General features: G+C 43.9%; 1 protein-coding gene across 1 annotated transcript in view; it reads left to right on the forward strand.

Moving 5' to 3' along the window:
- Positions 1–14,717, forward strand: part of olf413 (DBH like monooxygenase olf413) — a 153,444-nt gene that overhangs the window by 116,781 nt on the left and 21,946 nt on the right. Inside the window, exons 4-8 of the mRNA XM_018007531.2 lie at positions 4,954–5,235; positions 5,502–5,687; positions 6,967–7,162; positions 13,508–13,677; positions 13,841–14,003. Of these exons, the coding sequence (XP_017863020.1) occupies positions 4,954–5,235; positions 5,502–5,687; positions 6,967–7,162; positions 13,508–13,677; positions 13,841–14,003 (997 nt within the window). The remainder of the gene's footprint in view (positions 1–4,953; positions 5,236–5,501; positions 5,688–6,966; positions 7,163–13,507; positions 13,678–13,840; positions 14,004–14,717) is intronic.

Consider the following 14,717-nt stretch of genomic DNA (forward strand, 5'->3'; position numbering starts at 1 on the left):
TTAAAGGGCGCCTGTTTCAGGTGTGGAGAGATGGGTCACAGTGCCAAAGCATGCACCAAGCCACCAAAATGTAGCCTCTGCATCCGGAAAGGTGAAAAGCAGACGGACCATTCAGCAGGCAGCTTCAAGTGCCCATCTTACCGTGAAGCTGCTCGTAAAATGAAATGTTAAGGTTTTTGCAGCTTAACTTAAATCATTGTGTTGCTGCCCAAGATCTTCTAGAGCAGACCATTAGGGAAAAATGTATAGATGTAGCTTTTCTCAGTGAGCCTCACCACTGTAGAACCAGTTGCCCTAGGACATGGTCAACAGACGTTAATGGCAAAGCTGCGTTGTGGGTATGCGGCAACTCAACGAACGTACTTTCGAATGTTAAGTCATTCAATGGGTTCGTACGTGGCCGATATGGTAGCTTATGGCTTTACAGTTGCTATCTGGCCCCCAGCATGCAGCTCAGTGAATTCACGACGGTGCTCGACGAGCTTGCCGAGGATGCTAGGGGTCGGAAGGCCATTATAGCTGGAGATTTTAACTCCTGGGCGCTAGAATGGGGTAGCCCCACAACAAATGCCAGAGGTCGTATCCTACTGGAGATCTTCGCGACACTAGATGTTGCACTGCTCAACACTGGCCATGAGTACACCTTCAGTCGGGCGGGATACGGGTCTGTTATCGACATTACTTTTGTCACTTCATCCCTCTTTCGGGGAGCAACATGGAGCCATTGCGATAGCTATACAGGCAGCGATCATACGGCACTTCTGTTCACAATAGGTGAGCCACCTGCCAGGGCGTCAACATTGTGGAGGGAGTCGTATCGGCTAGATACTTTTGATCCCGCGGTCTTTTCAGAGGCCATTCAGTCTCTGGGTACAATTGGTAATGCTGAGGCCAGAGCATGCCAAATGGTAGCCCAAATACAGAGTGCCTGCAATAGCAGCATGTTACGTCGCAAGCAGTTCTCGCGACAACATGAGCCTACGTATTGGTGGAATACGCAAATAGGTGACATTCGTCGCAAATGCATCCAGGCGAGAAGAAGCTACCAACGGGCTCGCGGTAGGTCAACGTTTTTTGAGAAACAGTTAGCTTACCAGGCAGCTAGAAGACAGCTGAAGAAGGCCATTCGGGCAAGCAAAAGAGAATGTTTTTTACAGTTGTGCGACTCAGCCGAATATGACCCTTGGGGCAGGGCATATAAGATAGTAGTTAAAAGACTATACGCAGGTAGACAGGTGCAGCCTACGGATCGTCTGGAGCTTAAATCGATTGTGGAAACACTCTTTCCAGAAAGTTTAAGCTCCATTCACGCCCCTGAGTCCGAGTCTGCTGATCAGGGCTCAACGAGCACTGAAATTGTTTTAGTTACAGAGGAAGAAATATCAGTAGTTCTCCGAGGTCTTAGAACCAACACAGCTCCAGGGCCGGACGGGATCCCAAATCGTGCGCTAAAGCTAGCCCTCGCCTTGCACCCAAGTACGTTCGCCGAATTATTTAACGAATGCCTGATCCAAGAGACGTTCCCGGCAAAATGGAAAGTCCAGAATCTGGTATTGCTACCCAAGGCTGGCAAACCACCAGATGAGCCATCTTCGTACAGACCGATCTGTCTCTTAGACACCATGGGAAAGGTGTTTGAGAAACTGATCTGCTCTAGGCTGGAGACTGCGATTGCAAGCGCCGGAGGCCTGTCACCAAACCAATTTGGATTCCGGAAGGCCCGGTCAACAACGGACGCGCTTAACAAAGTTGTCGGTCTGGCCACTTCCGCTATTCAAGGCACCAGATGGAGGCACGGGACGAAGGAATACTGCATCATCGCGACCCTGGATGTAAGGAATGCCTTCAACACAGCTAGTTGGGATATGATACTGAATGCGCTGTCACAATATAATATCCCTAAATATCTAAGAGAGATAATAAAGAGCTACTTCAGAGGAAGAACACTGGTATACAACACGAGTGAGGGTCCCCAAACTCATACAGTGTCAGCTGGAGTACCCCAAGGCTCAGTGCTGGGGCCTCTCCTATGGAACATCATGTACGACGGCGTACTGCGCTTGGAACTACCAGCAGGCGCGCACACCATTGGCTTTGCTGATGATGTAGCTGTCGTAGCCATAGGAAAGGAGCTCAAAGATACAGAGGATATGTGCAGCGAAAGTATCAATCGCATACGAAGCTGGTTGACAGGAGCTGGGCTCGAGCTTGCGGCACACAAGACAGAAGTTGTACTAGTCAGCAGTCGCAAAAGAGTGGAAACTGCCAATATAAAGATCGGCAGCGTCACCATTGCGTCAAAGAGGGCGATAAAATATCTTGGTGTCATGATAGACACAAGATTAACTTTCCGCGAGCACTTAGAATATGTGCATAAAAAGGCAGCTGATTCTTGCAGAGCTCTCTCGAGAATCATGCTTAACACGCGGGGACCTAAACAGCAACGACGTCTCCTCCTAATGAGCGTCATTAGGTCTGTCATCCTCTATGCTGCGCCAATATGGGCAAGAGCGATGGCAACGCCGAGCTACAGCCGAGGCATTTGCGCGATCTACAGGCTGAGCGCAATCAGAGTCAGCTGCGCTTTCAGGACTATCTCCGATGACGCGGCGCTCGTCATAGCCGGTATGGTGCCACTGGAGTATTTGGTCGCCGAAGCCGTGGAGCGGAATTCGCACGGGCCTACGCGACTCAACGCTGTCAGGGCGAACAGCATCGCACGATGGCAAAGAAGGTGGAATAGCTCAGCTAAAGGGCGGTGGACGCACAAGCTCATCCCGGAGCTTGAACCATGGGTTAACCGCAAACATGGCGAGGTTAACTTCTACCTTACGCAGATCCTCTCGGGTCATGGATGCTTTCGGAGCTATTTGAAGCGCTTTGGCCACGAGGAATCTGACGAGTGCCCCTGGTGCGAGCGAGGGCATGTGGAAGACGCCAACCACATTCTTTTCGAATGTGGACGGTTCCTGGAGGAGAGGCGTCGTCTGGAAGAGGCAGTGGGCCGCTCCATCAGAGCGGACAACTTAGTCAACGCCATGCTGGAATCGGAGGAAGCTTGGGAACTAACAAGCACCTTCGCGGCCACGGTGATGATGGAGCTCCGCAGAGTCGAGCGATCGAGAAGACGAGCTGTCCCAGGCTAAGGTAGCGCATAGTGCTTGCGAAGCAATGCTTTACGGCCGTCCCGCAAGCACCGCGCGCTATCCTAGCCACCACGCAACTTGCAATTTGTATAATTTTTGTCAATAAATGAATATAAAAAAAAAAAAAAACACACACGCGTACACACAGAGCACAAAAGAAATGGCAAGAAAACATAGTAGAAAATAACGAAGTCGTGATATACATATGTATTTAGTTATATATCTGAGTCCGACACCAGACGTGTAAACTGAAGCCAAGATGTAAGGATGTTCGTTGTCCTGCATGTGTGAGTGTGTGCGTGTTTGTGTGTGGGTGAAATGAATGAGAAATTACAAGAGATTCCAACTGCACAATTTTGGTGAATGCTTAAGTACAGTCTGCAGCGAGCTGAATTGAGAATTGAGGCGATTTCCTTGTGAAGTTTGGCAACGCTGTAATCGCAGAGGTCAAGCAATTAACCTAAGTGAATTTTTACTCATTTAGTTCGAGCTCTGCTCGGAATGCAAACTGCATATGTATGTGAGCTCGTATCAAATGAAATTGGAGCAGATGAATATTAGAAATGATTTAGAAATCTGGCAAAGGATTGCAGTTGCCTTTGGCTCATAAAGTTCTGAATTGGCCGAATACATAGATTGATGAAAGCAAAAGAGTTTTCAAAAATTTTAAATCAGGGTAAAATTGTTTCGTTGAAATGTATGTAACAGGCAAAAGCAGGCGTGGCGGGCCTCATAAAGTGTTTATATTCTTGACAAAGGCGGCGATCAGCTAAGTCGATTTAGCCCGTCCTCCCATAAGTATGAACGCATCGATCTCAGAAAATATAAGAGTTAGAGACTTGAAATTTGTTTTGGTAGGTCCGTATATACCATGCGCACATCAAATTTACATCCAAAAATCGATAACTACTCCGTTTTCGGTTATCGATTACAACCCATATCAAAAAATAGTTATAAACTTATATCTCTTGCATCTTTAGAACTAGAGTCTTCGAATTTTAAATCTAGATTCTTGTGTATTTTATAAAATTTAGATTTTTGTATGAGCAGAAAAGAAGCGAAGCATTATTGAAATATTTCCTCGAAGGGTGCAGGGAATCTCGTAGTCAAGCAGTCTTGACTAGAGCTTTCTTACTTGTTTCTCTTTCTTTCCTATATAAAGCACACTATTTGTGTACAACATGCATTCAAAGTGGCTTGAGCATGTGTGATCTGTGTTGGGAGCACTTAGACCTTATCAAAGAGTTTAAAACTTGTACTGGCTGACATCCATTAATTAAGGCAGGGCGCCACGGCGCGTCGCTCCAGTGGTCTGTCTTGCGCCACCAGACGATACAACACGAAGTCCTTACATGCAGCACTCGAAGTTGAGCAGAGCGAACTGCAGCTGACCAAACAACACCTGCTGCCCAGCTGGCAATGGCCGCAAGGCGACTTCCGTTTCCTTCCACTGCTCAACTCGTGCGCACCTTTTTTTACTTTTACTTAATTTTCCCTCACATGGCGCCCAGCTCCCACTGCAGCTGCAGCTCCAGACAGTCCATCCGTGTACACGTCAGCAAGGACATTATTGCCGCTGTTGTTGTCCGCCTGCAAGCGGATGCCTGATGGCTGTCGGCTGGCTGATGGGTTTGTTGGCCGCTGTTGCACGGGCTGCTATTATAACGCCATTTTGTGCACACACACACAGTCTGTCTCTCTCTCTCTCTCTCTCTCTCTCCCTTCGGCTGGCCACTAATTTTTTACACATTTTTCAACTCTCCATTATCCTTGACTATATTTTTCTTTTCTGTTATGTTTTTTCCAGAACGACACGATGCGCTTGCTCTACATGTATCACGCACAGGATCCACCGCACGGCTCAGTGCGCCCTGGCACCCTGCCCGATCCGGAGCGAGCCTTTCGTCCCTATCGGCCCATGGTGCTGATGCAGCGCGCCCAGCTGCAGCTGCCATCGCCGCACGACGAGCGCGTCCGTGTGCTGGAGCTGCGTAATGAGGACGTGGAGCTGCCCGCCGGCGATACGCCGCTCTTTTGGTGCAAAATGTTCAAGCTGGAGGATATCAATCGCAAGCATCATCTCATTCGGGTAAGACCCGTGGCCCGTGGCCATGACTAAACGTTAATACTTATATACAATTCATAATTGAGGCCAAGTGCAGTCTGCTGCATTCGGTATCCATTTTCTTTTCTCTACTGTTCCGTTGTACTTTTTTTTCTTCTTCTTCGCCTCGGCATAACCAAATTGAAATATTAAAAATTTATTTATCTCTGTCTCTCCAACGCCCTGCCACGCTCTCCTTCTGCCCGGATTGTCTCTGGCTGGCGCTCATTTTCTTTTCATGGGACCGACAGTACGAGCCGATTTATGATTCATCGTCCAGCGTACACTACTTGCAGCACATAACGCTCCACGAGTGCCAGGGGTCGCACTCGGAGCTGGAGGAGCTGGCACGCGAGCAGGGCAGACAGTGCATGGGCGCCCGCTCCATACCGCTGGCATGCAATGCCATTGTTGCCTCCTGGTCACGGGGCAGCGAGGTAAGCATCTGATTCAACTGCACTCAACTCAGCTGAACTTTCTCATCCCCATGGCCATCAGTGTCAGAACCATAACCATGCAATATTCATTTAACCTTCGCAAATGCTTCCTTTCAACACAAAATACAAGTTAGCGCTGCAGCGGAATACGAAATATTACATACCCTTAAATGGAAATACGGCTTCGGATTTGTGAGTCTTTGGGAGAGATACCCAGAATCCTATTGCAAGGAACTAATACATGAAAATAGTCAACAAGGAATATAGTCTGGGAATTGAATAAATTTTCTTCAGTTCAGTCTCTTCCATATATCTTTACTAGAGTATTCAAATATAAAGATCCATTTATGTTTCATTATCAATCACATTCAATTTAAAGCTGCAGGGTATTTAATACCCTAAAAGGAAGAAATACAAGGAACTCTATGCAAAGAACTAAAAGTTTAAAGGGAATTTAGTCTACCATTTGAAAGTCTTCTGCTTCAATCTCTTCCACAGTCTTATATATTATAAAGATCCACTTCTGCTTCATTATCAATGCAATCTCATATTCAGTTACATCTTGCTCTCCTTTTTGGTAGACCCTACCAAGTGCATTCGCTAGCTACTCGAGCTCAATTTTTGTCAGTGTATATTCACGAAAAAAGAAATGGTTTGGCCTTCTGCACTTTCGGAACCTTTTTGCCATGCTTTTCATAATTTCATCACAGGATCGCTGCCATAATGCAGTGCCATGTGCTGCCGCCAGGGGGCGCTACAGACTGCATTGCAATGCAATTGAATGGCAACGGCTTGCGTGGTGACTAGGTCCAAGGCAACGCCTGCGACAGGAGCTGGGGCAACGCTTTGGGGCTGCTGCTGCTCCTGCTGCTGCTGCTGTTGCTGCTGCGCATTTAAATTGCACATGACCATGGCATCAACTTCCGTCCTTTATTTGCCATCCATAGTGTATATAAATACGTGTGCATATACATATATATGCAGACCGACATATATAAATATGTATATTACAAACAACAGTGGTAGCTTCTTTTTTATATGCACTGCTTCAAAGTGAAAACGGGTATATTAGTGTTATGAAAGGTGTAGAAAGACATAGACAGAGACATATTAGAGATTTGATATTAGATTAATTCTCCAACAGATCATTTATCCTCCACCAGTTTATCATCATCATCGTACAGTGTATTGCGCAGTTGGTAAAACTCAACCCGACTGAGTCCTCTTCCTATTTTTGGCGAGGGCTTTTGTTTCATTTGTTTGTGTTTGTATTTTGCAGGGATTTACGTATCCACACGAAGCGGGCTACCCGATTGAGTCGCGACAGGCCAAATATTATTTAATGGAGACCCATTACAACAATTTGAAGCCGGACTTTGCCCAATTGCATGCCAGACAAATGGCGGATAATTCTGGTTTGAAAATCTACTTTACGCACGTGCTGCGACCAAATGACGCTGGCATTTTGTCAATCGGTAAGTTTTGGCTGGGTTGCATACTACATACACATAGATATCTATGTACATATATGTGCGTGTGTGTGTGTGCATGACTGCAGTGCCTGCTGCTGTGTGTATAAATTTTATGCGATGTGATGGGATGCGATGCGATGCGATCCGAGCTTTCATATATGCAACTCATGTCATGCAATTTATGAGATTGCCGAGTCCAAAAAACGACCCTGGGAGTTGCTCCATCGGAAGCGGGGGCCCCAGCCCTGGCGCACAACTGCCAACCACATTGGTGGCGAGTAAAACAAAAGCTTATGAGTTTTGTGTCCATACATAAAAATGGGAGAGTGTGAGTGTGAGTGAGTGAGTATGTGTGTGTGTGAGTGTGTGTCCGTCTGCGCTGTGGGCAAAGGTAAGTCCTGGCGGAACAGTTGAAACAACAGCCTCGTACATTGTCTATCGGGCCAGACTGCTTTCACGATTTTGTACAATAGAAATATATTTTTAATTGCTTATCAAGTGCGCCTCGGAGCTTTCAGAGCAGACCAAACAAACGGTATTTGTGTGTGTGTATTTCTCTTCTTTTTTGTTAATAATTTATTACTAAATGGCGCACAGTGCACGCATAAGGCGTATAAATAAATTTATAATGACCATCTAAAACTTTGTAGCATTCATTAATCGAATTATTATTAATTTAACTGGCCTATGAACTTGTGAGGGTTGAAAATACGTCAATTAAATTTAGTTTGAATATTTGTAATGACACGAGGCAGCCACGAGGGCTAATTTGATATTATATAGTTAGGGAGGTATAATTATTAGGAATTGAGTTTTGGTATTTCAATAAAGCTCGCAATATTGTCTATAATTTATTTGATGTAGACCTCGAGTGCCTCAATTGGTTTTTATGGGCGATTCTCTCATATTTAGTTATATAAAGACTTGCCCACTTTATCTATTATATAAAATTCCATAATATTATTATCAAAATTATGGTTGTTATCAATCTATTAGAGCATTCAGAAAAAAAAAGGCGTTCAGTAATTCAGTGAAATTAGACACTCATTCAGACACCTTTGCAACAAGTGAGTCGTCAATCAGTTGATCAATCGATCGGAATATGACAGCGTAAGGTCAATCAACAGTCTTGCAATCGATTACTCATTATTTCAGAAGTCAGTCAATCATTCAATCGGAAAGTCAGTCTATAAGTCTCTCAGTCAATCATCTTTATATTTATTGTCCGACAATCTGCAACAATCAATTCATCTGTAAGGCAGCTAATCAATCAGTCAGTTATTAAATCATCAAAATTGTATTCACCTGTTTCAATCAATCAATCAAATAATCAGTCAATCAGACAGTCAGAAATTCAATCAGTCAACCTATGAGTCTGTTAATCAGTCATCCATTTATTGATTAGCAGTCAATCAGCAGACTATTATCAATCAATCAGTCAATTCGCTCAGTCAGCAAACAATAAGTCAATCAATTAGACCAATGTAAGTCTTGCTATATTTTCTCTCCGTAGATTCGTCAATCGTCAATCAGTTTATCAATCAGTCAATCAATGGCCAATACAACTATTTAGACTACAAGCAATCACTTTATTTTTCAATTACACTTTACGTATATACTCCTGACGTAGATTGCCAATATTCAGTGAAAGTTTTCAGGCAGCCCTCGCCGCATAAGCCACAACAAGAATATTCGTGTGCTCGCCTAGCTTAAGCGCTTTTTGAGTACATTTCCCGCTGACTTGGTACACCTGAACCACCACCACCCCAACCGCTTGGCAAGCTCAACAAATTTTCAGGTCTCTATGTGTGTGTGTATCTATGTGTGTGTGTGTATGTATGACTGTGACTGTGCCTGCGCACAGGATAACTAAAATACTAATTTCACTTTACAATTTGTTTTCTATTTTTTTGTTCTCTCTCTCTTTCTTTTTTATTGTACTTTAACTCCCTCTACTGCATCTATTTCTTGTTGTTCGGCTTTTGGTTGCTTCGTTTGGTTTTTCTATTTGCTTGTGGCCACCAGCCGGAGTGGGCGGGCCACTGTGGTCGCTGTTGTTGTTGTTGTTGTAGTTGTTGTAATTGTTATTTTACTTTTGTTCATAGTCACGCAAACCAATATAACTTTGTTACAACCGCACAGAGACATGGCCAAACACAGTTGGGACTCCCTCTGTCTGTGTGTGTGTGTTTGTGAATAGGAAGTAAGAGAATAAGCCACACAGGATGAAGGTATAGAGGCTACAGGCCCCAAGCTACTCACACTTCAACCATCGCACGTTCTCGTCGATGCTTTTTGAGTAGGTGTTGCCAAAACTTCCGGAGCATTACGGCACAAAAGTAGCAGAAGTAGATTAATACATTCTGATACGCTGCAATTTCTAAGCGAATCAACTAAAATAAAAAATAGCAGTAAATACAAAAAAAAGATATAAATATATACATACATATAAAAATATATGTACATGTATGCCACGTCATGCAGCTAGCTTTAGAACTCCCTGGTTATGCTCGAGTGGGCTTTGCTCTGCAGCTCTTCGAGCAGCTGGCAATGCGATTGAAATATTTAATTGAAATTTAACGCATACCACAACAAGCCAGTCAATAAATAAAAATACATACCTACATCTATATAAAAAATTAAGCATATATATATAAATATATGTATATACATATAAATATTCGATATATTTTGCTGGCACACTATAAATTCAATTACGTTGGCTCTATGCGGAGTGTGGGAGGGGGGGGTGGTGGGTTGGCGGGGAGGTGTATGGCAAAGCTGCTCGCAGCACGCGTAAGTAGCTGTGAAATTGCTACGCTTCCTGCTGCTGCAGAACTCTGACTGTCTGCCCATAGATCTGTGGGTCTCTCCGCTGGGCCCTGCTCTCTCCCGCTCGCCCTCTCGCCCTCTCGCCCTGTGTGTCTCTGTCGTCCGTGTGGCAAAATTTAATTTCAATTTAATTGGTTATTGATATAGCGCCCTGGTGTATGCAACGCCGCTTTGATTAATGTTGCTGCGGCTTGGCGAATTTTTTATGGCACCTTGGAGATGGCGCATGGAGAGCCCGATTGGAGCTTATCAAACAGCCTACGAGCCTGTTAAGCCCACTGGGGCTTATAAACGAAAAGCTTAAAGAAACAAAAAACATTTTAAATGAATATGAATAAATTGATGAAAATTGACACAAAAATTTTTTAAAAATTACAACAAATTAATTTGAAGGATCTGCCAGAAATTTCTTTAGGTTCTTTAAATATATTATAGATAATATATATATATATATGTTTAAATTTTTATTAGAAATTAGCAATATCTGGGAATCAAACAGATCGTTTCTGCATTTCAATATAAATCGGAATTTTATGGTTCATTGCGCCATTTTCAATTCAATTTTCAATTACGAATACGTATTCTAAATTGAGGGCCTGTGGAATGAACAGCTAAAGCGAGTGCTGTCCCATTTTATCTGCTGATGGTCATTTTATAAAATGTCACGAAATGAAATCAATCAATGTGCTGTACGCCGTCCACTGGGTGAAATCATCATCAATTTAATTCCAAAATGCAATTCATGCGCATTTATCAAATTTTGTGAATTAAAGTCGTGGACAACTTTCGCCCGATTGACAGTGCGAATATCACGAAAGAATTGCGATTGTGCCATGCATAATTTAATTAGTGCATCTAAAGCATTAATTAGCTTCTTTTTTCCATTTGCTCTGCCCTTGTTGAAATGCAGGCATAGAACATTTTTTGGTTCCAATAAGTGAGCTTTGGAAATGTTTATGAAAATCAACTGTGACAGAGATTTCAATAACACTTTGCAACATAAATTACAGTCAGCGTTTGTCGCTCTTGCTCTATCTATCTTACTGTCTCTCTCTACTCTTTTCTCTCTTTCGTTCTTTGAATGCTTTTTGCCAATTTCCATTCATTAAATCAAATTCAATATTGGTCAAAGCGACGCAACGAGCCAGAGTTTGATTTTCAGCTTGGCTCTGGTGTTTGGCTTAGGGGCTGGGGGTTGGCGTTGGGGGTTGATGGTTAGGGGTTGGAGTGCTGTATGTCGAGGGCTTATAGTTTGGTCTATTCGGCTCCATATCTATTTCGATTTCTATTTGAGTTGGCCGTCAAGCCTAACACAATTCATAAATGCATATTTTTCAAATCGATATTTAACATACGGGCAGTGGGCGTGGCCGTGGTTTGATGTTTGGTCATTTCGATTGACGTTGCATTTGCCCCACGCCACGCGATTCGAAACGCAGGCCGTATCAAAAAATCAGCAGCAACTTTTCTAATTATTTTAAATGACGCTTTGCGTCGCACCTGGCGCACCTGCTGCAAAAACTTTATCTCGATTCAGAGCTATTCGGGTCAACATTTTCGCTTTTATCTCCATTTTTCAGTTTTATTTGTAACAATTTGATTGGCCTTTTAGCCAGGCTGGATTTAGCCATTGCCTTTGCTGCGATATAGTTTCACTAAAGCGCGTTTGCCACAGTTGAAAAATATTTAATGCTAAATATTTGGCTAATTTAATGGGGATCTGTGCGACTCGCCACGGGCTAAACAGCGATTGTTATGCAAGCTGTCGCTGCCAGCGCTGAGCCTCAAATTAAAATAGATTTTATTTAGTTTAAGCCCGATACGCCCAGCAGACCTGTAATTGAAATATATATATAGATATTTTCAATTATATATATATATATATATATTTTTTTTTTTTCAAATATATGCGCGCAATCGTAAATTGAAATAATGTTCGCATAAAGCCAAATGAAACCGAAAAATAAAAATTTTATTATAAAGCCAAACTTAATTGAGGAATTCCCAAATTGCCGTAGAGTTTTCAATTGATTGCATATTTACATGGAATTATACAGGGCTTTCCATATTCCACTGCAATCCAGGCAGTCTTTGCAATCTTTGGTCATAGTTGAGTCTTTGTCCGTAGTAACTCACCTCCACGAATTGTATATCATTTCCTACTTTCCAGTAAAATACTCAGCTGAAACATAAAGTTAGCTTTGCTTTATATTTATGTCTTTATCTATAGCCACATAAAATATAAATAGTATTTCATGAATATGAGCCTAAGCTCGTGCTTTCACTTGTTTTTCAAACAATGCCATTTGCTTTGTCATTCAGTGGCTGCTCAATAAATAATTCACAATGGTGGGCGCGAGTTGATTCGCAGTTTTATCAGTCATATTTCGTTATGCAACAGCTCGCACCACAAATCCTGAAAGAGAACAAAATGTGACTTGTGCGCCATTAAAATTGCATTGCAGTGCTGCGACTTGGCGCTGCGAGTATTACAGAAATGCAATCAACTCGATGTCACTCGCAGCGCTCGCCGTATGTGGAATGTTGCTAACCGAGCATGACTAAGCTATAAATATACACATGCAATTCCTTTACCGTAAAAAGGCTTTAAAAAACAGACGCCCATGCGGATTCACAATAAAAATCAATTGCCGACCGGGCCATAAGGGGAATGGGGCACGGGAGAGAAAAGGGGTTTTCTCCTTTCGCAAGCAATGCCAAGCATTTGACGCGGGTAATTTGATTGGCATACTCACAGCAACACACACACACACACACACACATACACATGAGCAATTGAAATGCCAAACAGTGGTATATAAAAATATGTGGCACACATGAATTTCAAATATTTTTTTAACATGACGCGCGACACGCGGCCCTAATTGCGTAGCCAAGCCGAGTGGAGTCGAGTAGAGTCGAGCCGAGTCGAGGAAGCTAGCTCCGAGCCGTGCAGCGCGTCGTATGAGCAATATTTCGCAACATTTAACTAATGGATATCGCGCATAACAAATTCAGTTAAGGCAAACAGAAAGAGAAAGAGAAAGAAAGAGAGAGGGAAACTCATTCACACATATAATTCGATTACCGAAAATTGTTAAAAGACTAGAAAGATTCCTAATTGATACGGATGCAGCCTCGCTCTCTCAGTCTCCCACTCTCCCTCTCTCTCTCTCTCTCTCTGTTGGCTGTGGGTGGTGCTGCGTGGTGCTGCTGTCATTTGGCGGTTTTGTCTGCGTTGCTGCACTGACAAAGTTGTTAACAAACATCAAAAGCAGCAATTAAAATGTAATTACACGTTTCCCTCCAAATCGAATTAAAAAATCAGCGTTCAAAGCTAAGTAAGTTGAGTGCTTGGCGCTGCTCTGTCTACCATCTATGTGTGCATATATGTGTGTTAGTGTGTGTGTGTGTGTGTGGGGAATTGTGCATGTCGTGGCTTTGATAAAGCGCGCTTTGCGCCACCCTAAAGCGTTAATTAAAAGAATTCAACACACGCTCTCTCAACATTTGCAGGCATGGATCCCAACTGGCGCCACATAATACCGCCGGGACAGAAGCGCGTGATATCCGAGGGCCAATGCATTGAGGACTGCACCGGCTACGCCTTTCCCGGCCAGGGCATCAACATTTTTGCGGTCATGATGCGCACACATCAAATCGGCAAGGAGGTTAAGCTGCGTCAGGTGAGTGAATAGAACGTCCCGCACTCTGCACTCTGCACTCTGCACTCTGCACTCTGCTCTCCGTAGTCTGTAGTCTGCATCCTGCCAGCTGCCCAGATTTCCGCTGGGTATTGAGGGCAGAGCTAAGCCAAAGCCAATGCTAATGAGCAAACTAACTTTGCAGATACGACAAACCGAGGAGCTTCCGCCAATTGCACACGACAGCAATATAGATGTGGCCTATCAGGACTTTCGACGTTTGCCACAGTCGGTGCATTCCATGCCCGGCGATAGACTCATCGCTGAATGCATTTATGACAGTTCGTCACGAAAGGCAATTACGCTAGGTAAGTGCTCCCTCCCCCCTCTCCCCCGCAGGGCCCTACCAAATATATATATAGAGAGAGAGGTAGAGTAAATAAAAAATAGCAGGCAGCCATTGTCGTGAGCAAAAGTGCAAAAATTTCAATGCTCAACCGTCCGGGCAAACAGGCGAGTCGTCGTTATGACACATTTAAATCAGCCCAAACGATATGCGACAGCCGGCTGCAAGGAGCCGTAAAGTAAAAAGGCGAGCAACTGCAGCAACGGAGCAAGACTCAGGCTGAGAAGCGAGAAGCGAGAAGCGAGAACTGGGAGCTGAGAGCCAGGCACCGTCAGTTGGAGCAGCGAAATGAAAAAAAGTTAAACAGAATTCAGTGCACGACAGGCGCCTGGCAAGTAGATGAAGGCAACAGTAGATGCCGTAATGGAGGAGTCGCTGACGACCTCATTGTAAAATACATAAACCAAGACATTGAAACATTTCACTTAGCACGAAACAGTCAGGTGTTAAGCGGGGTGCAGCTGCACAATTGCACGAGTAATGTGAATGTGTGTGGCTGTGTGTAAGTGTGGGCGTGTGCAACTGTGGGTGACGGGACGAGCCAAGTGACAGGCGGTGAAACCAAGCTGAACTGACAGCTGAGCAAGTCCCCAGCAAAGTGGACAATGTGACAGACAGTCAGATGCGAGCGAGATGCAAGATGCGAGAACGAGTAGCGCATTGGTCCAATCCATAA

This window comes from Drosophila arizonae, chromosome 4, assembly GCF_054131065.1.
Source record: "Drosophila arizonae isolate 15081-1271.41 chromosome 4, UAZ_ARI_1.0, whole genome shotgun sequence".
Lineage (NCBI taxonomy): Eukaryota > Metazoa > Arthropoda > Insecta > Diptera > Drosophilidae > Drosophila > Drosophila arizonae.